This window comes from Oncorhynchus clarkii, chromosome 27 (assembly GCF_045791955.1).
Source record: "Oncorhynchus clarkii lewisi isolate Uvic-CL-2024 chromosome 27, UVic_Ocla_1.0, whole genome shotgun sequence".
NCBI lineage: Eukaryota > Metazoa > Chordata > Actinopteri > Salmoniformes > Salmonidae > Oncorhynchus > Oncorhynchus clarkii.
The window spans coordinates 28234841-28255253 of record NC_092173.1 but is presented as its reverse complement, the minus strand read 5'-3'; the positions used below and the strand labels follow the sequence as shown (position 1 = coordinate 28255253).

At 44.1% G+C, this 20413-nt stretch overlaps 1 protein-coding gene across 4 annotated transcripts in view; it reads right to left on the bottom strand.

The window, feature by feature from the left end:
• The window catches only part of LOC139385686 (chloride channel protein 2-like), a 186469-nt gene that overhangs the window by 48190 nt on the left and 117866 nt on the right, over positions 1 to 20413 (bottom strand). For all 4 annotated transcript variants that reach the window (XM_071130956.1, XM_071130955.1, XM_071130957.1 and 1 more), the window contains 8 exons: positions 19939 to 20064; positions 16691 to 16775; positions 14459 to 14560; positions 13974 to 14058; positions 13243 to 13398; positions 3861 to 3930; positions 3523 to 3633; positions 2308 to 2521 (listed from right to left, as the gene is read on the bottom strand). In XM_071130956.1, the coding sequence (XP_070987057.1) occupies positions 2308 to 2521; positions 3523 to 3633; positions 3861 to 3930; positions 13243 to 13398; positions 13974 to 14058; positions 14459 to 14560; positions 16691 to 16775; positions 19939 to 20064 (949 nt within the window). The remainder of the gene's footprint in view (positions 1 to 2307; positions 2522 to 3522; positions 3634 to 3860; positions 3931 to 13242; positions 13399 to 13973; positions 14059 to 14458; positions 14561 to 16690; positions 16776 to 19938; positions 20065 to 20413) is intronic.

Here is a 20413-nt window from a genome sequence, read left to right as displayed (position 1 = left end):
TATCATAACCGCCATCGATAAAAGACAGTACTGTGCAGCCGTCTTCATCGACCTGGCCAAGGCTTTCGACTCTGTCAATCACCATATTCTTATCGCAGACTCACTACTTTGTAGACAGAGTGCAGTGTGTCAAATCGGAGGGCATGCTGTCCGGTCCTCTGGCAGTCTCTATGGGGGTGCCACAGGGTTCAATTCTCGGGCCGACTCTTTTCTCTGTATATATCAATGATGTTGCTCTTGCTGCGGGTGATTCCCTGATCCACCTCTACGCAGACGACACCATTCTGTATACTTCCGTCCCGTCCCTGGACACTGTGCTATCTAACCTCCAAACGAGGTTCAATGCCATACAACATTCCTTCCGTGGCCTCCAACTGCTCTTAAACGCTAGTAAAACCAAATGCATGCTTTTCAACCGTTCGCTGCCTGCACCCGCACGCCCGACTAGCATCACCACCCTGGATGGTTCCGACCTAGAATATGCGGACATCTATAAGTACCTAGGTGTCTGGCTAGACTGTAAACTCTCCTTCCAGACTCATATCAAACATCTCCAATCTAAAATCAAATCTAGAGTCGGCTTTCTATTCCGTAACAAAGCCTCCTTCACTCACGCCGCCAAACTTACCCTAGTAAAACTGACTATCCTACCAATCCTTGACTTCGGCGATGTCATCTACAAAATGGCTTCCAATACTCTACTCAGCAAACTGGATGCAGTTTATCACAGTGACATCCGTTTTGTTACTAAAGCACCTTATACCACCCACCACTGCGACTTGTATGCTCTAGTCGGCTGGCCCTCGCTACATATTCGTCGCCAGACCCACTGGCTCCAGGTCATCTACAAGTCCATGCTAGGTAAAGCTCCGCCTTATCTCAGTTCACTGGTCACGATGGCAACACCCACCCGTAGCACGCGCTCCAGCAGGTGTATCTCACTGATCATCCCTAAAGTCAACACCTCATTTGGCCGCCTTTCGTTCCAGTTCTCTGCTGCCTGTGACTGGAACGAATTGCAAAAATCGCTGAAGTTGGAGACTTTTATCTCCCTCACCAACTTCAAACATCTGCTATCTGAGCAGCTAACCGATCGCTGCAGCTGTACATAGTCTATTGGTAAATAGCCCACCCATTTTCACCTACCTCATCCCCATACTGTTTTTATTTATTTATTTTCTGCTCTTTTGCACACCAATATCTCTACCTGTACATAACCATCTGATCATTTATCACTCCAGTGTTAATCTGCAAAATTGTAATTATTCGCCTACCTCCTCATGCCGTTTGCAAACAATGTATATAGACTCTCTTTTTTTTCTACTGTGTTATTGACTTGTTAATTGTTTACTCCATGTGTAACTCTGTGTTGTCTGTTCACACTGCTATGCTTTATCTTGGCCAGGTCGCAGTTGCAAATGAGAACTTGTTCTCAACTAGCCTACCTGGTTAAATAAAGGTGAAATAAAATTTAAAAATAAATAAATTTGGCAGGACAAACCATCCAGGAATTTTATTTTTTGAGATGACTGTGTTTTCAATTAGTTTTCTATGGGATACTAGATTTATGAAGCATCTGGTTGCAGTTCCTATGGCTTCCACTAGATGTCAACATTCTTTAGAAATTGGTTGATGTTTTTCCTTTGAGAAATTAAGAAGTAACCTTTCCTTTCTGGGAGTCGAGCCAAGTGGACTGTTTTGTTTGGGGCGCGCGACCTGAAGCTCGCTCCACTTTCATTTTATCCGCTATTGAACACAGTTTATCCTGTCTTATCCTGTTTTTCTGAATCAAACGCGCCAAATAAATGGAAATTTTGGGGATATAACGATGGAATGAATTGAACAAAAGGACCATTTGTGATGTTTCTAGGACATATTGGAGTGCCAACAGGAGAAGATCTTCAAAGGTAAGGCATGAATTATATCGTTATTTCTGAGTTTTGTTGGCGGGTTGAAATATGATTGTCATGTGTTTGTATGATGGGGTGCTGTCCTCAGATAATAGCATGGTTTGCTTTCGCCGTAAAGCCTTTTTGAAATCTGACATTATTTCAAGAAATTAAGCTTCATTTTGCTGTATTGCACTTGTGATTTTATGAAAGTTAAATATTTTTTATAATTTAATTTGAATTTGGAGCTCTGCCATTTCACCGGATGTTGTCAAAACGATCCCGCTAACGGGATTTGATCCATAAGAAGATATTATTAACTTAGATAGATAGATAGTTAACGTAGATAGATTGATAGTTAACAAAGATAGACAGTTAACGTAGATAGATTGATAGATAGAAGTGTAGTCCTACGTACTCGTGGTGTCCCCAGCCCAGCTCAGGGAGGTAGGGTAGTTTCTTGATCCTGATGATGGAGTCATATAGCGAGGGCTGGAGGGACTGGGCCACAGCGTTGGCCAGTATTACCGCTATCATCACCGGCAGGATGTGGCTGATCTGACCCGTCAGCTCAAACACAATGACCGCTGTCGACACCGTGTGGGTCACCGCTCCAGACAGGGCTGCCGCACCTGGGAGATGAGGAGAGGAAGGGAGGGGGGAGGAGAGAAGAGAGGGTGAGAGGAAGAAAGGAAGAGAGCAGGAGAGGAAGGAATGGGTACAGATAAAGGTTACTGTCCATTGACATTAGTAAAGTAATCAGTGCAATAATACATCTCATGCCCTCAACTCTATACTGAGCCTTCATCAATAATACTGGAACAACAAAGTGAGGAGGGGCGAAGGGGGGGAGGGATGAGAAGGGAGGGAAGGAGGGAGGGAGGAGAGGGGAGGGAGGGAGGGAGGAGAGGGGAAGGGAGGGATGGATTAGGGATGGGCGAGATGACTGTACCTCACAAGGTCAAAGATAAAAAAGTTTAAAAAGTTAAACATTTTAAACATCTTCAATATTTTGTAACCGTTATTGAACAAAGAAAAAGAGGTGAGTGGATATAATGAGAGGAAGAAGAAGGAGTGGAGAGAGTGGGCAGCAGTGATAGAGGAGAGAGAGAAGGTTGATTATTCCTAACATAAGGATGGAGTGAGGAAAGAGAGCGCGATTTCATTTGATTTGAGAGAGAAAGACAATGAGAGGGTAAATGTAGCCATGCTGAGATTAAAGAGAGGGAACATCAGAGAGACAGAAAGCTGAGTTAGAGGTGAGTCAACAACATCAGCACCCATTAGACACAAACACAGTTGACATCAACCCCTACACTGAACAACAGCATAATCAGCACAACCGTCAACAACAACGCTAACAGCAATATCACTCATAGCAACAACATTAAAGGACATCTTGCCAAAGGGGACTTCTAAAGCGCATCATTTAGTTTTTATCTTTGACATAAATGTCTTTATATTACTACTGGGTCTAGCAGTGTCTTATTGTATCTGGCTTTCTATTTCCTAATTGTTACAATAATGGTGTCTAGATGTGTCTAGTCTTGAATAGGTATTGTTAATCTTGTCTAGCTATACCAAACTTTGTCTTTGTTTGTGTGTGTGTGTCTGTGTGTCTACAGTAACTCACCCACAACGGCGTACCCTCCTGGCACTATGGGGTAGATGGTGCCATCAGAGTGGATGCCATCAGGGAACCAGGCAGCCATGCTCTCCCCGACCAGACGGCCAAACGCTGCCCCTAGCACACACACACACACACACACACACACACACACACACACACACACACACACACACACACACACACACACACACACACACACACACACACACACACACACACACACACACACACACATTTAATGAGAGCGTAACACACTGGTACACAGACACTCACAAGACTGCATAGCATAGCATGTTCCCAGGGTTAACATTATTGCTGAAACACACACACACTTCTCTTACCAATGACAAAGACGGGCATGAAGGCTCCACATGGCACAGGAATGGTGGTGGCCAGAGCAGACATCCAGAACTGAGACAGACACACAGATACAAAGTCACAGAGGGAACAGTGTGGCATTTCAGTCAGCTAACAGGACAATCCTCCATTTAACTCAGCTGCTCTGACTTCTGATCAGTACTGTCTTTTATTCTGCACTATAAAAGAAAATACTCCATTGTGATAGACTCATCTCTTCCCAGGCGCGAACTAGCTAACGTCAGTCCCCATCTGGGTGAGATTGAACTGTCACACACTGCCTTCATTGGATGAAAACCCTGATATGAACTGAACTCTGGATAATGAGCGAGCTGATTGGAAGATGCAGTCGCCACTGCGGCTAATTAGAGACAAACAAAAGGAAATGTCAGTAGTGATAGGCTTGGGCCATCTTCTTGAACTGCACTGTTGGTTAAAGGCTTGTAAGTAAGCATTTCACAGTAAAGTCTACACTTGTTGTATTCGGCGCATGTGGCAAATCAAGTTTTATTTTATTTTATTTACCGTATCCTGGGATATTTGGAAAAATTCAAGGGATGGTTTTTGAATACCGTCAAAACTATTTATTTGAAGTTTGTTGTGGAAATTCACCACTAAGGACTCAGGCTCAATATAACAAGTTTTTAAATACATTTTAATATTTGTAGCTACTTGTGCAATACGTTAGGAGATAAAGCAAATTGCGTTCTTCATTTCACCTGTCACATTATTTTACATTATGAAGCTTACCATAGTTCGCTAGAACAGTTGCGCCAGTCACGTTTGTTTGTAAAGAGCGCAACCGGAGAAAGCAGTAGTTGTCACACCCTGACCATAGTTTACTTTGTATATTTCTATGTTTTGGTTGGTCAGGGTGTGATCTGAGTGGGCATTCTATGTTACATGTCTAGTTTGTCCAGTTCTATGTTCGGCCTGATATGGTTCTCAATCAGAGGCAGGTGTTCGTCATTGTCTCTGATTGGGAACCATATTTAGGTAGCCTGGTTTCACTGTGTGTTTGTGGGTGATTGTTCCTGTCTATGTGTTTTTCACCAGATAGGCTGTTTTAGGTTTTCGTTACGTTCATCACGTTCTTTATTTTGTAGTGTTTGCATTGATTCGTGTTTTACGTTTGTTCATTAAAACATGGATCGCAATCTACACGCTGCATTTTGGTCCGACTCTCCTTCTCATCAAGAAAACCGTTACAGTAGTGTTCAGTGGAGGCTGCTGAGGGGAGGACGGCTCATAATAATGACCGGAACAGAATGAATGCGTTTGATGTATTTGATACCATTCCACTGATTCCGATTCAGCCATTACAACAAGCCCATCCTCCCCAATTAAAGTGCCACCAACCCTCTGTGGTAGTGTTCTATATCTATCAGCGAGTGCTCGTTCTGCAGCGTACATGAGGTGATGAAGTTACACTTGTATGCAATTCACTCACTAAATGTTTGCCATCAGAAATCTTAAGATGATTTTCTGCCAGAAGTCAAAGAGTTCTGGATGAGTTCTGTACAGCTGGCAATTTTTCCCCCGTGCTTCCTGCTAGCATTTGTTTTCTTCTACCCTCTGCTCCATGTACACATGCTGCTCTTCCTTTAGAAAAGCATGCATCACAACTTTGTTCATTCGCACAATTTGTCTAGTTCACTTTCGCTTGTAAATGTCCACACTCACCAAAAATGACATTCGGTAGCTACTAGCTATGCTTGTATAACTTTATGAGCTGGATTTGTCTGGATTTGCAATTAGTTTGTTGGTTTTCACTCATTAGCCTTTGGCTAACAGCGTCGATGTGATTTTAATATTACTTGTGCTAATTTTGTTAGAATTCTAGTAATAGATGCACAATGGGCTTTTTGTGTGTTTTTAGCGCCCCTTTGTGTGCTATGCCGGTAATACCGTAAATCCCGGGATGGCAGAGGAACGGTATGAAATTCTGGAACTGACCAAGCCTAGTCACCGGTGACACACACACACACACACACACACACACACACACACACACACACACACACACACACACACACACACACACACACACACACACACACACCTTTCCAATATAGCCACAACCCCACACATACAAACACCCCTACACAACCTTCACACAGGCCAAATAAAGAGAACTTCCTCTCCGGAAGCCACAGCTCCCTAGGGATTCAGTTTTTGCAAGGAGAGGATGGAAGTGTGACGTGGCCATTACATAAACCTCTCAACAACTATCTGCCTGGTTTAGAGGTTTAAATAGACCTCTTAATTACACTCATCTCTCTCTCCTTTCCATTTCCCCCATTCACATCTCTTTCTTTCCCGCTTTCTCCCTCCCTCTCTCTCTAGTTAGCAGTAATTAAGCCCAGCTGCCAGTGTGATCTAATGGATCTCTGTCAGTAACTCTACACCCTATGCTGCTTTCACACCTATCCAAACACACACACACACACACTCACAAACACACACACACACACACACACACACACACACACACACACACACACACACACACACACACACACACACACACACACAAACAAACACAGAGGATTACTGCGTCATTCACACATATGTGAATGTCATTGGGGATTACTGCGTCATACACACACCTGTGTCATGGCACAAACACACACAGCAGGAGTCATTGATGGAAAATGGAGCATGGCAGAGAAGAATGTGTGTGGCGGGCTGCCACTTGACACCACGCATGACACACACAAGTAATAGTCTAACCTAATAGCTGTTATGCTGTCAATTACCATGCACCATGATGGAAATGGTCAGAAATTTGGCAAAAATTACAATCTAACTTCTCAAAAAGGTGAACACACAGTCTGGCCAGGCAAACTTCAATAAGGGAGAGAGGTTCAATGGATCTGGAAACTCATAACATGGGCTTAAGGTTATTACAGAGGTATGAACTAAGATGGCACCTGGAGGAGTGTGAGTGTGTAGGTAGACAAAAGTAGAGCGAAAAAAACAAGTATTTGTCTGTGTGTATTTGTGTATAGTGCCTTTCTGTACTTCTTTAAGACACACACACAGCATTGCATTGAGTGGACACTGCTGTATGTCAATCCACTTATTCAGTTTAAGGTTACAGGGTTCCCTAGAATTGAATTGTCTTACCTAACAGTAACACAGCTCTCTCTTCTAACACTCTCCTTTTTCATCTGCCTCCACACCACCACTTTCTTTCTATCCCTCTCTCTCTGGTCTCTAATGATAAGAGAGGAGACCAGGCTTGGTTTCTGTTGACTGCCTTGTTTGATATAAAATCATTATTACTGCTCTAGTAATTAGTCCCCTCTGTCTTGCACGCACACACACGCACACGCACACACAGGTGCGAGGAAAATAATTTAGGCAGCGTGCGATGACGTCACTTCCCCTTCATTGGCAGTCGCTAGGACAGCAGGCAGGGCAGCTATTCCCATGGTGACGGGCGGTGGTGACGTTGGCCTCCCTGCCCAGTGACAGTCACCCTGGGTTCTTACCTCCCTGCCACAGGGTTGCCTAGGCGATGCTCTTGCTGACTCACGCAGGTATGAGCAGACAGATATTGGCTTCATTATTACTGTATCATCATAGAATATCACCTATAGTACTATACCTCAGATATAACTTTCAGACCAGGTGGACCTTGGGATGCTGCAAGAGGGGACTTCAACTACTAAACACATGCACACACACGCAAACACACAATGTAATCCCAAATCACAGAATCCCTGATTACTGACCTTCTGTGCCAGAACCAACAACCTTTACAGAATAACAGCGGAAGGTGGTCATAAAATAGCTGATGCAATCACTGCAAAACAACGGGAACACCCACCGCATCAACATCCTACTGTAACATGCTCCTGTAACATCCTACTGTAACTGTACTGTAACAGTCTAATGCATAGTAGCTATAGTCCTATCCTATATCTCCTTCATATTCATCTTTATAATTCCTTTAAAACTCCCCTTTTCCTAGTTTTGTTTGACTCTTGCTTCCTCCATGTCTCTTCTCTAACTCTGTTCTCGTCTGTCATTTCTCTCACTCACTAGGCAAAAGCACAGACAGACACACAGTAAACGTGGGCCACAGGTGAGTGTGGGCCTGTAAAAGGGAGATGGAGGTTTCTATGGTAATGGAGAGGTTTATAATGTTTATAGAGAGCCAGGCAGAGCTGGAGAACACACACACAAGAAGTCGCTGCCGATAGACATGGACGCGCTGTTTCTGGCTCCTAAGAAACTTTTGAGTCTTTTTTTGTTGGTGTTATTTCTTACATTATTAGCCCAGAATTTTTTTTGCATTATTACATACTGCCGGAAATAGCTTTGGGATATCAGAGCGGCGTTAACTCACCAGCATTTTCGACCAGAATTTCTACTTTCCTGAATTGGATCCTTTGTTCGTACCCTCCAAGGCGATTGAACTTATCCCAGAGGCTGCTCCAAGATGCCGCCGGTGAAGAAGAGGTATTCTGAGTGGACTTGTAGTCCAAATCAGGAGGCGTGCACACCATACACAGCTTCCGAGTATATTACTCGCTAATGTTCAGTCCCTGGACAATAAAGTAGACGAGCTCAGGTTGAGAATCTTCTTCCAGAGAGACATTAACATACCTCTCTCCGGATATACTGTCCCCGTCCATATAGTAGGCTGGGACCGCAGGCAGGGCAGCTATTCATTGCACAGCTAGGGATAAAGAACTCTCCAGGAAGAAGAAAGGCGGAGGTGTATATATCATGATTAAATACTCAAGGTGTGATTGTGATAATGTATAGAAACTCAAGTCCTTTTGTTCACCCAACCTAGAATACTTCACAATCAAATGCCGACCGTATTACCTCCCAAGAGAATTCTCTTTGGTTATCATCACAGCCGCGTAGGCCGATGCCACGATGGCTCCCAAGGAGCTACACTGGACTTTGTGCAAACTGGAAACTGAATAATCTGACGCCGCTTTTATTGTAGCTAGGGACTTTAACAAAGCAAACCTGAAGAAAATGCTACCGATGTTCTATCAACATATTGCCTGCAGTACTCGCACTTTAAAAACTCTAGACCATTGTTACTCTCGCTTCCGAGATGGGTACAAGGCACTCCCCCGCCCTCCCTTGGGCAAATCAGATCACAACTAATTTTTGCTCCTCTCTTCCTATAGGCAGAAACTCAAATAGGAAGTACCCATGCTAAGTTCTAATCGACGCTGGCCTGACCAATCAGAACCCATGCTTCAAGATTGTTTTGATCCCCTGGACTGGGATATGTTCTGGGTTATCTATGAGAAACACTATGACGTATACACTGACACGATGACTGAGTTCATCAGGAAGTGCATAGGGGATGTCTAACCATGGCTAGATTGCAGCATTTGTGCAAAACTGAAAGCACGAAACACTGCATTTAACCACAGCAAGGTGACTGGGAATATGGTCAAATACAAACAGTCCAGTTATGCCCTTCGTAAGGCAATCAAACAGGCAAAATGTCAGTACAGAGACAAAGTGGAGTCGCATTTTAAACGGCTCAGACACAAGATGCATGTGGCAGGGACTCCAGACAATCACGGATTACAAAGGGAAAACCAGCCATGACCCGGACACCTATGTCTTGCTCCCGGACAAGCTAAACACTTCTTCACCCGCTTTGAGGATAACACAGTGCCACCGATGTGGGCCGCTCCCAAGGATTGTGAGCTCTCGTTCTCCATGGCCGACACAAGTACGATTTTTTACATGTTTTAGTTATCCGTTATTTTACCAGGTAAGTTGACTGAGAACACGTTCTCATTTACAGCAACGACCTGAGGAATAGTTACAGGGGAGAGGAGGGGGATGAATGAGCCAATTGTAAACTGGGGATTATTAGGTGACCGTGATGGTTTGAGGGCCAGATTGGGAATTTAGCCAGGACACTGGGGTTAACACTCCTCCTCTTACGATAAGTGCCATGGGATCTTTAATGACCTCAGAGAGTCAGGACACCCATTTAACGTCCCATCCGAAAGATGGCACCCTACACAGGGCAGTGTAGGCCCTGGGGCATTGGGATATTTTTTTAGACCAGAGGAAAAAGTGCCTCCTACTGGCCCTCCAACACCACTTCCAGCAGCATCTGGTCTCCCATCCAGGAATTGACCAGGACCAACCCTGCTTAGCTTCAGAAACAAGCCAGCAGTGGTATGCAGGGTGGTATGCTGCTGATATTTAAGTGTGGTAATAACCCTTGCAAAGCTGCCGGCCCAGACAGCATCTCAGACTGTATGGATATATTCAATCTCTCCATGCAGGGCTCTCGAGAGGGTAGTGTTGACGATCAGTGCAGTGGAGGTGTTGTTGCCCACTTTCACCAACTGGGAGGCAGCCCGTCAGGAAGTCCAGGACCCAGTTGCATAGGGTGGGGTTCAGACCCAGGGACCGAGCTTAAGGGGGTACTATGGTGTGGAAGACTGAGGTGTAGTCAATGAACAGCATTCTTACATAGGTATTCCTCTTGTCCAGATGGGATAGGGCAGTGTGCAGTGCGATGGCGAATGCATCGTCTGTGGATCTATAGGGGCAGTAAGCAAATTGAAGTGGGTCTAGGGTGTCGAGTAAGTTGGAGGCGATAAGATCCTTGACTTGTCTCTCAAAGCACTTCATGAGTGTACAGAAGTGTGTGCTATGAGGTGATAGTCATTTAGTTCAATTATCTTAGCTTTTTCGGGAACAGGAACAATGGTGGACATCTTGAAGCATGTGGGGACAACAGACTAGGATAGGGATAGATTGAATATGTCCATAAACACTCCAGCCAACTGGTCTGCGCATGCTCTGAGGATGCGGCTAGGGATACCGTCTGGCCCGGCAGCCTTGCGAGGGTTAACACGCTTAAACGTCTTAACCTGAAGAGTGACTATAACTCGAAGAGAACACTCTTGGGAGGTAATACGGTCGGCATTTGATTTAGAAGTATTCTAGGTTGGGTGAACAAAAGGACTTGAGTTCCTGTATGTTATTACAATCACACCATGAGTAGTTAATCATGAAACATCTATGTATTCCTGTCTGCGTGATGAACTGAGAACCCAACTGGCTGTACGCACTCAGACAGTATATCCTGAGAGAGTCATGCCGCTCCGGAAGGAAATCCTCGCCCTGACCTCGTCAACTTTATTATTATTATTGAACATTAGCAAGTAATATACTGGGAAGCAGAGGGTGGTGTGCGCGTCTCCTGAGTCAGACTAAATTCACTCTGAGTACCCCCTTTTCCGCCGGCGGTGTCCTGGAACAGCCTCGGGAATGAGTTCAATGGCCCTGGGGGTACGAACAAAGAATCTGATTCGGGAATGTCGTATTCCTAGTAATGCTGGTGAGTTACCGCCACTCTTACCGCCACTCTGATATCCAAAAGTTCTTCCTGGCTGTATGTAATAACACAAAACATTTCCTGGGCTAATAATGTAATAACACATTAAACAACATAATACTGAAAAGTTTCCTAAGAGCTAGAAACATGGCAGCCCTATCCATCGGCGCCATTTTATAACATTTGTGTTTGACAGAACCAGAGGACAGTCTATCGCCCGGGCCCCTAGGGGGAGGCCCTACTCTTATTCCCACTCCAATTACTGGGCTGCCACCACCCTCCAACAGAGGACTGGAGAACGACTGCAAAAAACCTATTGGGGTCAAAAAGTCGTCTCAATGCAGTGTGATAGCTAAAAACGGTCAGTCTGCGATAGAGAAGACATCCTATGAGTAATATCATAGAGAGAATCAATCCATAGAAAGTCTGTCTGTCTGTGTCTGTCTACTAAATGTTTGGTCCATTTGCATAGTGTGGGAGAAACAAACTACCACTCTGGGCGCTTTAAACTACACCATGTAATTAGACATTAAATTACCCCCCCCCCTCCCTCCCGAGGAACTGGTCTGGCCAAGTTGGGAGTGAGGTTGGAGGTTGGAACAGTACCATCAGAGGGGTAATTTAGAGTTGTGTGGAGAGACCGACCAAGGCGCAGGGTGATTGGAGTTCCACATCTTTATTTTTAGTGAAACTTAAAACAAACCAGGAAACAAACAACGACCGTGCAGTACTAAGGTGCAACATGCACTAACTCAAAAACAATATCCCACAAAGCAGGTGGGAACAGGGAACCCTTAAGTATGATCCTCAATTAGAGACAACGAACATCAGCTGCATCAGCTGCCTCTAATTGGGAACCATACTAAGAGCACCAACATATAACCTAGAACACCCCCTAGTCACGCCCTGACCTACTACACCATAGAGAACCAAGGGCTCTCTATGGTCAGGGCATGACAAGAGTAGAGTAGATTGGTCTCACTGTGTTCCAAAAAGTATAATGACATTTTCTTTTCAGATTATTTGAGATAAAGTACAGAAGGCAAAAAAAGAAAGTGAGGTAGGATGAGTGAGAGAGCGAAGGAGAGAAAGAGAAAGTGTATAGAGTATTTATCTTCCATTACAGCAGGATCATCACACTCAATATCTAATGCTTATATAACTTTTATCCACCCACTTTTGTCTCTCTATCCCTCTGTGGTTCCTTGTTTCTCTCTCTATCCAGGGACTTTAACTGCATTACACAGCCTATTGTCTCTCACAGCCTATTGTCTCTCTCACACACACGACACAGAACCTACACAAAGGTTACATAAAAACCTAATCAAATCCCAACAAGGTAATAACCTGATGCTTCACCTGCCCTCATATTACACTGGGCTGGGTCTCAATACTCCAAAACCCTAACCCTCATAACACTGGGCTGGGTCTCAATACTCCACAAGCCTAACCCTCATTTAACACTGGGCTGGGTCTCAATACTCCACAAGCTTAACCCTCATTTAACACTGGGCTGGGTCTCAATACTCCACAAGCCTAACCCTCATTTAACACTGGGCTGGGTCTCAATACTCCAAAACCCTAACCCTCATAACACTGGGCTGGGTCTCAATACTCCACAAGCCTAACCCTCATTTAACACTGGGCTGGGTCTCAATACTCCAAAACCCTAACCCTCATAACACTGGGATGGGTCTCAATAGACCACAAGCCTAACCCTCATATAAAACTGGGATGGATCTCAATACGCACAAGCCGTACCCTCATTTAACACTGAGCTGGGTATAAATTCTCCACAACGGCCTCCTCTACTTTCATTTAAATGAATGGACAGGATCCTGCTGTATTACCTTCACCTGTCATGTCAATGGGAAGAACGTTACTTCAGACTATTGAGACATGCCACATGTAGTGGGAAGGGAGAAATGTAACAGGGAATTAAACAAATAATAGGTGATTATAAAGAAAAGGAGAGATGAGAACAAAGTGGATGATGATGATGATGATGGTGTGCCTACCTTCATTACGATGAAGAGGACGAGGGTGACAAAGACATTGACCTGGGGGTGATTCCAGGCCTGGGAGTTGCCGATGTAGTCAAACCCCTCGGCTATGCCCTGCTTGGCCCATGTCCGGTTGTCTAGCAACGTCACCAGGGACTCCTTCTGGGTCAGCTGCATGGGGGAAACAGGAAGTGACAACATAACAGACAGACAGAGGGCTAAAGTCAACAGGCATTTTTTATTTTTTATATATCCCATATTGGTCCCTAGCTCCTAACCCAAAGCATTTAAGTAGATCTGAAAGGATTGGATAGGTATAAGCAACACATCAAGAATTCATCCTAGCCTTTCAGAGGGAAAGGAGAAGCGATTACATTAGTGCTATCCCAATCTACATGAAGTGCCACAGGGTAAGTGCTAGGAGGTGATTTGAAATTGGGTACAACACATCCATTTTATTAGGAAGACCATTATGGAAAGCGGTTTCACTTTAGGCAATGGATGTGATGATTTAATTTGAAGTGGTTTGGCTTAAGGCTTGTGAAGCTGAGTGGGGGTCTAGAAGACGGTGTGTAGTTGTGTGTGATGCTGTAGCTAGACTTTAGGGAGCAACAGAATCAACAGCTTATTGTAGCAGAAATAGACCAAGAGTCTGACACCCTATCATTACAGAGACAGAAAGAGGAGAGGGTTGGAGGTAGACTCTGCCTCTATGTAAAGAAGTAAAAACACTGAGTGGAACTAACCTTGCCTGCCATGAACTGTCCGAAGCCGGGGGGAAATGTTAGCGTAGACACCAGCAGAGTGACCAGGGCTGGATACAGCAGACGCCTGAGAGAAGAGGCACGAGGGAAGGAGGGGGAGAGGAGGAGAAAGCAAAAGGGTGTTTAGTCATTACTGTTTACTCTTCAAAACCAAACTGTCCCCAAAACCTTCCCATGGCTGAGTGATGTACAGAACATTACATTCATTTAGAAATCTGAGGATAGTTAATTCATCAGTCTGATAGGGAGATGAGTAAACACCATTCATTAATAAACACTTGTCAAGATGAATGTCTTCATTTTTCTCTGCTGTGGAGAGATCTGCATCAATAGAGCTGATTTCACAGAGTAATCTATCTAGTTGTGCGCTAGTGTGTGCGCTAGTGTGTTTGTGGGACACTAGGATACAGGGACTATCTGGGACCCAGTAGGGGCTTCTGTCTGACATTGATGACATCATGACTTACTTCTTCATGAGGAACTTGTTGATGGTCTTCTGTTTCCTGATGAACTGGACTATCAGTCTGTTCAGGTAGACAAACAATGCACCGCCAAAACCACTGGCAATACTGAGGAGAGAGGATGAGGGTAGAGGAGGGAGGGTTGAGAGAGGAATGGGAGGGAATTGGGGGCAATGGAGAGAAGAGGGACAGGGAGATGAAATTAAGAAAATGTAGGTGGAGAAAGAGAGAGGGACAGGTTTACATGTATATATGTTTGTGTTTTAAGTGAGCACCAAGTATGTGTCCACTTTGTGTAACTGTCAGTAGGCAAAAGAGACAGTTTCTCTAGCCACCAGAATCAAGCAAAGCCCTTTGAAAAGTACTTTCCAAAGTTCCCCCTCAGCTACAGCCAAGTATATGTATGCTCATAAATTCATGTTCCTGCATAATGAATTCTGTCAAATACTCCTGAATAAATGATGAATGGATGAGGGAGAATCATTTCTACATGTTTTAAAGCTATTCTCTGAAACGTGTGTGTGTGTGTGTGTGTGTGTATGTATAAGTGTGTGTGTGTGTGTTTGTGTCGCAGGAGCTTGGTGGCACGTTAATTGGGGAGGACAGGCTCGTGGTAAAGGCTGGAGCAGAATCAGTGGAATGGTATCAAATACATGGTTTGATGCCATTCCATTTTCTCCGTTCCAGCCTCAGCAATGCTGAGGGGAGCCGTTCTCCCCTCAGCAGCCTCCACTGGTTTGTGTGTATGTGTGTGTGTGCACGTGTGCACGTATGTATCTCAGAACACTACATCTGAGTACCAGTGAAAGTTTGAAACATAAATTCAGAGGCTAGAAGGGGTTTACTACACAAAGGTCTTCCCCAGCTAGCATGTAGCAGAGACGACAAATTCCCCCCTCTCTCTCTCCCTGTCAGAGTTAACTGAAACACTGACCGACTTTCCCCATAAGACATCAAGGCATTGGCAAGGGAGAGGATACTGAAATACACACATAAAGGGTCTTGCGTACAGACACACACACAAACTCTTTCTCTCTCTAAATGTGAAATAAGACGGCTGTTCTCCGGAGGGAGCGTTTTGTTAGATTATGAGTTAAAGCTTCACTGCTCAGATCACGAGAGGGAGGACATCCACCAGACAAAAATGAGAGCACATGCAGAGTTAAGTAGTAGATGGCTGTTCTTTCTTCTGAGATGAAGAAAGAGAGAGAGAGACGAGAGAGAGAGAGAGAGGCTCTGGTCTAATTCAGTTATGTGGTAAGCCCAGAGGCTACGCTACTACGGTAACAGCAAGCTAAAATAAGATGTCCTAAATGCACAACCTCGCTAGCTGAATAATCAATGTTAGGTGACTAACGTCAGGAGGCTATCCTCCTGAACACTCACACCAGCTTTCACCTGCTAACAGAGGCAACGTAGGGCTCACTGTCTAACAGAGGCAACGTAGGGCTCACTGGCTAACAGAGGCAACGTAGGGCTCACTGGCTAACAGAGGAAACGTAGGGCTCACTGGCTAACGGAGGAAACGTAGGGCTCATTGGCTAACAGAGGCAACGTAGGGCTCATTGGCTAACAGAGGCAACGTAGGGCTCATTGGCTAACAGAGGCAACGTAGGGCTCACTGGCTAACGGAGGAAACGTAGGGCTCACTGGCTAACAGAGGCAACGTAGGGCTCACTGTCTAACAGAGGCAACGTAGGGCTCACTGTCTAACAAAGGCAACGTAGGGCTCACTGTCTAACAGAGGAAACGTAGGGCTCACTGTCTAACAGAGGAAACGTAGGGCTCACTGTCTAACAGAGGCAACGTAGGGCTCACTGGCTAACAGAGGCAACGTAGGGCTCACTGGCTAACAGAGGCAACGTAGGGCTCACTGTCTAACAGAGGCAACGTAGGGCTCACTGTCTAACAGAGGCAACGTAGGGCTCACTGTCTAACAGAGGCAACGTAGGGCTCACTGTCTAACAGAGGAAACGTAGGGCTCACTGTCTAACAGAGGAAACGTAGGGCTCACTGTCTAACAGAGGCAACGAAAAGCTCACTCGCTAACAGAGGCAATGTAGGGCTCACTGGCTAACAGAGGCAACGTAGGGCTCACTGTCTAACAGAGGAAACGTAGGGCTCACTGTCTAACAGAGGCAATGTAGGGCTCACTGGCTAACAGAGGCAACGTAGGGCTCACTGGCTAACAGAGGCAACGAAGACCTCACTAGCTAATTGAAGACAACTTAGACTCACCCAATGACAGCGAAGGCTGGGAGCTCCTGGAGGTCAAAGGGGAAGTCCAGACGGAAACGGGTTTTAAACAGAGCTGTGATGGTCTCTGTGTAGGACGGAGGGAGGGAGTGAGGGATGGAGAGAGAGTGATTCATCATTATCAAAATGCTTTTAAGGGGCTATATACAGTACAGACCTTACATCAATGATTGCATGTGCCAATATACAGTATACTGTATGGGTTGTTCCACGAAATGAGTGCCTATTGCATCCCGTTGATATTTGAAAAGAAATTGTGCACCAATACTGATTTTTAAAAGCCTTTTAATATTTAATGAGGAGCCCTTTAATATAGACCACATGGATAGTGGCGCCATTGTAAATAAGAATTTCCTTTTAACTGACCTGCTTAGTTAAATAAATCTGATTTCTTTATATGAATAAAAACTTGCTAAAGTGCTAAAATTCTGCATTTTAACATGTTCCTCTGTGCACCCTCTGACTTCTAGGAAGATTTTAACATGTTCCTCTGTGCACCCTCTGACTTCTAGGAAGATTTTAACATGTTCCTCTGTGCACCCTCTGACTTCTAGGAAGATTTTAACATGTTCCTCTGTGCACCCTCTGACTTCTAGGAAGATTTTAACATGTTCCTCTGTGCACCCTCTGACTTCTAGGAAGATTTTAACATGTTCCTCTGTGCACCCTCTGACTTCTAGGAATATTTTAACATGTTCCTCTGTGCACCCTCTGACTTCTAGGAAGATTTTAACATGTTCCTCTGTGCACCCTCTGACTTCTAGGAAGATTTTAACATGTTCCTCTGTGCACCCTCTGACTTCTAGGAAGATTTTAACCCACTTAACCCCTACGTTTCCCCCCTTATTGTAAAGCCCTGGTTATGCTGTTGTTTCTGAAAGATTATTATTTATTTAATGTGATTAGTGAATCATTTACGTGTGTCCCTCATTTTAATGTCAACCCTATTACGTGAACTGAAAAATTCAACATAAAATGTTGGTGTAAAAGCAGGAGAGCTGGCTGAACTATTTTTTGACCATTTTCTGGTGTTTTGAGGTGGAAAACTGAGCGGGTCGAGCATAACACGTCAACCTGTTACCCATTGATAGACAGGGTAGCAATCTTTACAAATTGTGAAGCTTGCACTCAAGTGCCTCTTGCTGTTACACACAAGTTTCCATTCCTCATTTCACAAGGGGATTAATGGCCAATGTAACATTCCTGTTACTTTATTTGACCCTTGATAGTCATTTTTTTATTTAACCTACTGAGATGGGAAAACTTGTTTGTTAAAATTCTGTGAATTCCAAAGTTATTTTCACACATCTCAAAAGGCACCGAATTGGTGGAATGACCCATATACACTTAACAAAAATAAAACCCAACATGCAACGATTTCAGAGATTTTACTGAGTTACAGTTCATATCGGGAAATCAGTCAATTGAAATAAATTCATTAGGCCCTAATCTATGGATTTCACATGACTGGGAATACAGATATGCATCTGTTGGTCACAGATACCTTAAAAAAAAGTAGGAGTGTGGATCAGAAAACCAGTCAGTATCTGGTGTGACCACCATTTGCCTCATGCTACGCGACACATCTCCTTTGCATAGAGTTGATCAGGCTGTTGATTGTTTCCTGTTCTACTCCTCTTCAATGGCTGTGTGAAGTTGCTGGATATTGGTGGGAACTGGAACAAGCTGTCGTACACGTAGATCCAGAGTATCCCAAACATACTCTATGGGTGACATGTCTGGTGAGTATGCAGGCTGTGTATTATCATGCTGAAACTTTGGGTGATTGCGGCGGATGAATTGCGCGACAATGGGCCTCAGGATTTCCTCACGGTATCGCTGTGCCATCATTTAAACGCAATTGTGTCCGTTGTCCATAGCTTATGCCTGCCCATACCATAACCCCACCTCCACCATGGGGCACTCTGTTCACAACGTTAACATCAGCAAACCGCTCGCCCACACAACGCCATACACGCTTTCAGCCATCTGCCCAGTACAGTTGAAACCGGGATTCATCAATAAAGAGCACACTTCTGTGAGAGAGAAATGAACATGTTTACCTGTTTTGTTTAATATTAACAATTATACTTAACAAATAGTAAAGGGATGTTTTCCACTCCAGCTCCCTGCAGCTTGTCTGGGTCAAGGACATGGTGTTTACTCAAGATAGAGATAGCTTGAGCTGCCAATTGATTTATGCCATAGAATGAGTTGGTGTTTCTGTACTGTGAGGTACAAGTTAAGAGCCCTCGTCTTGAGGGCCAAACTCTGGTTTCCATACAATGAGAACAGGCTTTACCGCAGATACTGTCTGCTGTGAATTATTCATTTCTTTCATACTAAGTCTAATCTTTTGACCCATTCCACACATCTGTTGTTTGTCATGAACATTCAGTAGGATGTACTTTGCTATAAAATGCTGTGGCTCAAATCTGTTTGTTGGGCTCTCAATGAATCATCTAAGGGTGGTTCGTCGACCAGCTTCATTATTGCAATAATTAATCAATGTAATTAATACATTTTGAAAAAAGTTAGATCCTGATTGGGGATTGACCTTGTCTCTAATCATTATTAATTTGAAATACCATGACACTTCTCTAGCGTGCCAATGGCCATCGAAGGTGGGCAGTTTCTACAGTTTGTGAAGAAATTCTTCAGTTGTGCAAACCCAGTTTCATCAGACGTCCGGGTGACTGGTCTTAGACTATGTGGAGGTCCTGGGCTGGCGTGGTTACATGTGGTCTGGAGTTGTGAGGCCGGTTGGTAGTACTACCAAATTCTCTAAAACGACATTGGAGGAGGCTAATGGTAGAGAAATGAACATTAAATTCTCTGGCAAAAGCTCTGGTGGCAATTCCTGCAGTCAGCACGCCAATTGCACGCTCCCGGAAAAAACTTGAGGCATCTGTGGCAAAACTGTGTTGTGTGACAAAACTGCACATTTTAGAGTGGCCTTTTATTGTCCTCAGCACAAGGTGTGCCTGTGTAATAATCATGCTATTTAATCAGCTTCTTGATATGCCACACCTGTCAAGTGGATGGATTATCTTGGCAAAGGAGAAATGCTCACTAACAGGAATGTAAACAAATTTGTGCACGAAATATGAGAGAAATAAGCTATTTGTAAATATGGAACATTTCTGGGATATTTTATTTCAGCTCATGAAACAAACACTTTACATGTTGCGTTTATATCTTCATTCAGTACACATGTAGACCGGTCTTACCCTCGTCTTTATTCCACACAGCCAGGACTCTGAAGATGAAGGCACTGAAGGTAGCAGCGAAGAACCCTCTCCAGTAATTCCTCACCGCAAAGAACGTAGATGTTACCTCAATACTGAACAGCACACCTACAAAACACACACACACATTAATACATTTCTCAGGAACACACAGGAACATGATCAAAGTAACTATGTGAATGGGGAAGAGCAAACCTTGCAATCTCTGACCCAGCCAGTGTATCTGTCAGTCAGTGTTATCCCACAGGGCACACCACGTAATTTCAAGGTGAATAATTGCGTAATATTTGGTTGAGACGTTGATCAATGAGATTACAACCTATATACTTACCAACTCAAAAAGACTGCCAAAAGTGAGTTGAAATTCAATTGTGTTATCACTAAATCAAACCAAAATGTAAATTAACTTTAAATTCATGTTTGATGTAGTCCTATTCTTTAACATAGAATTTTGGTT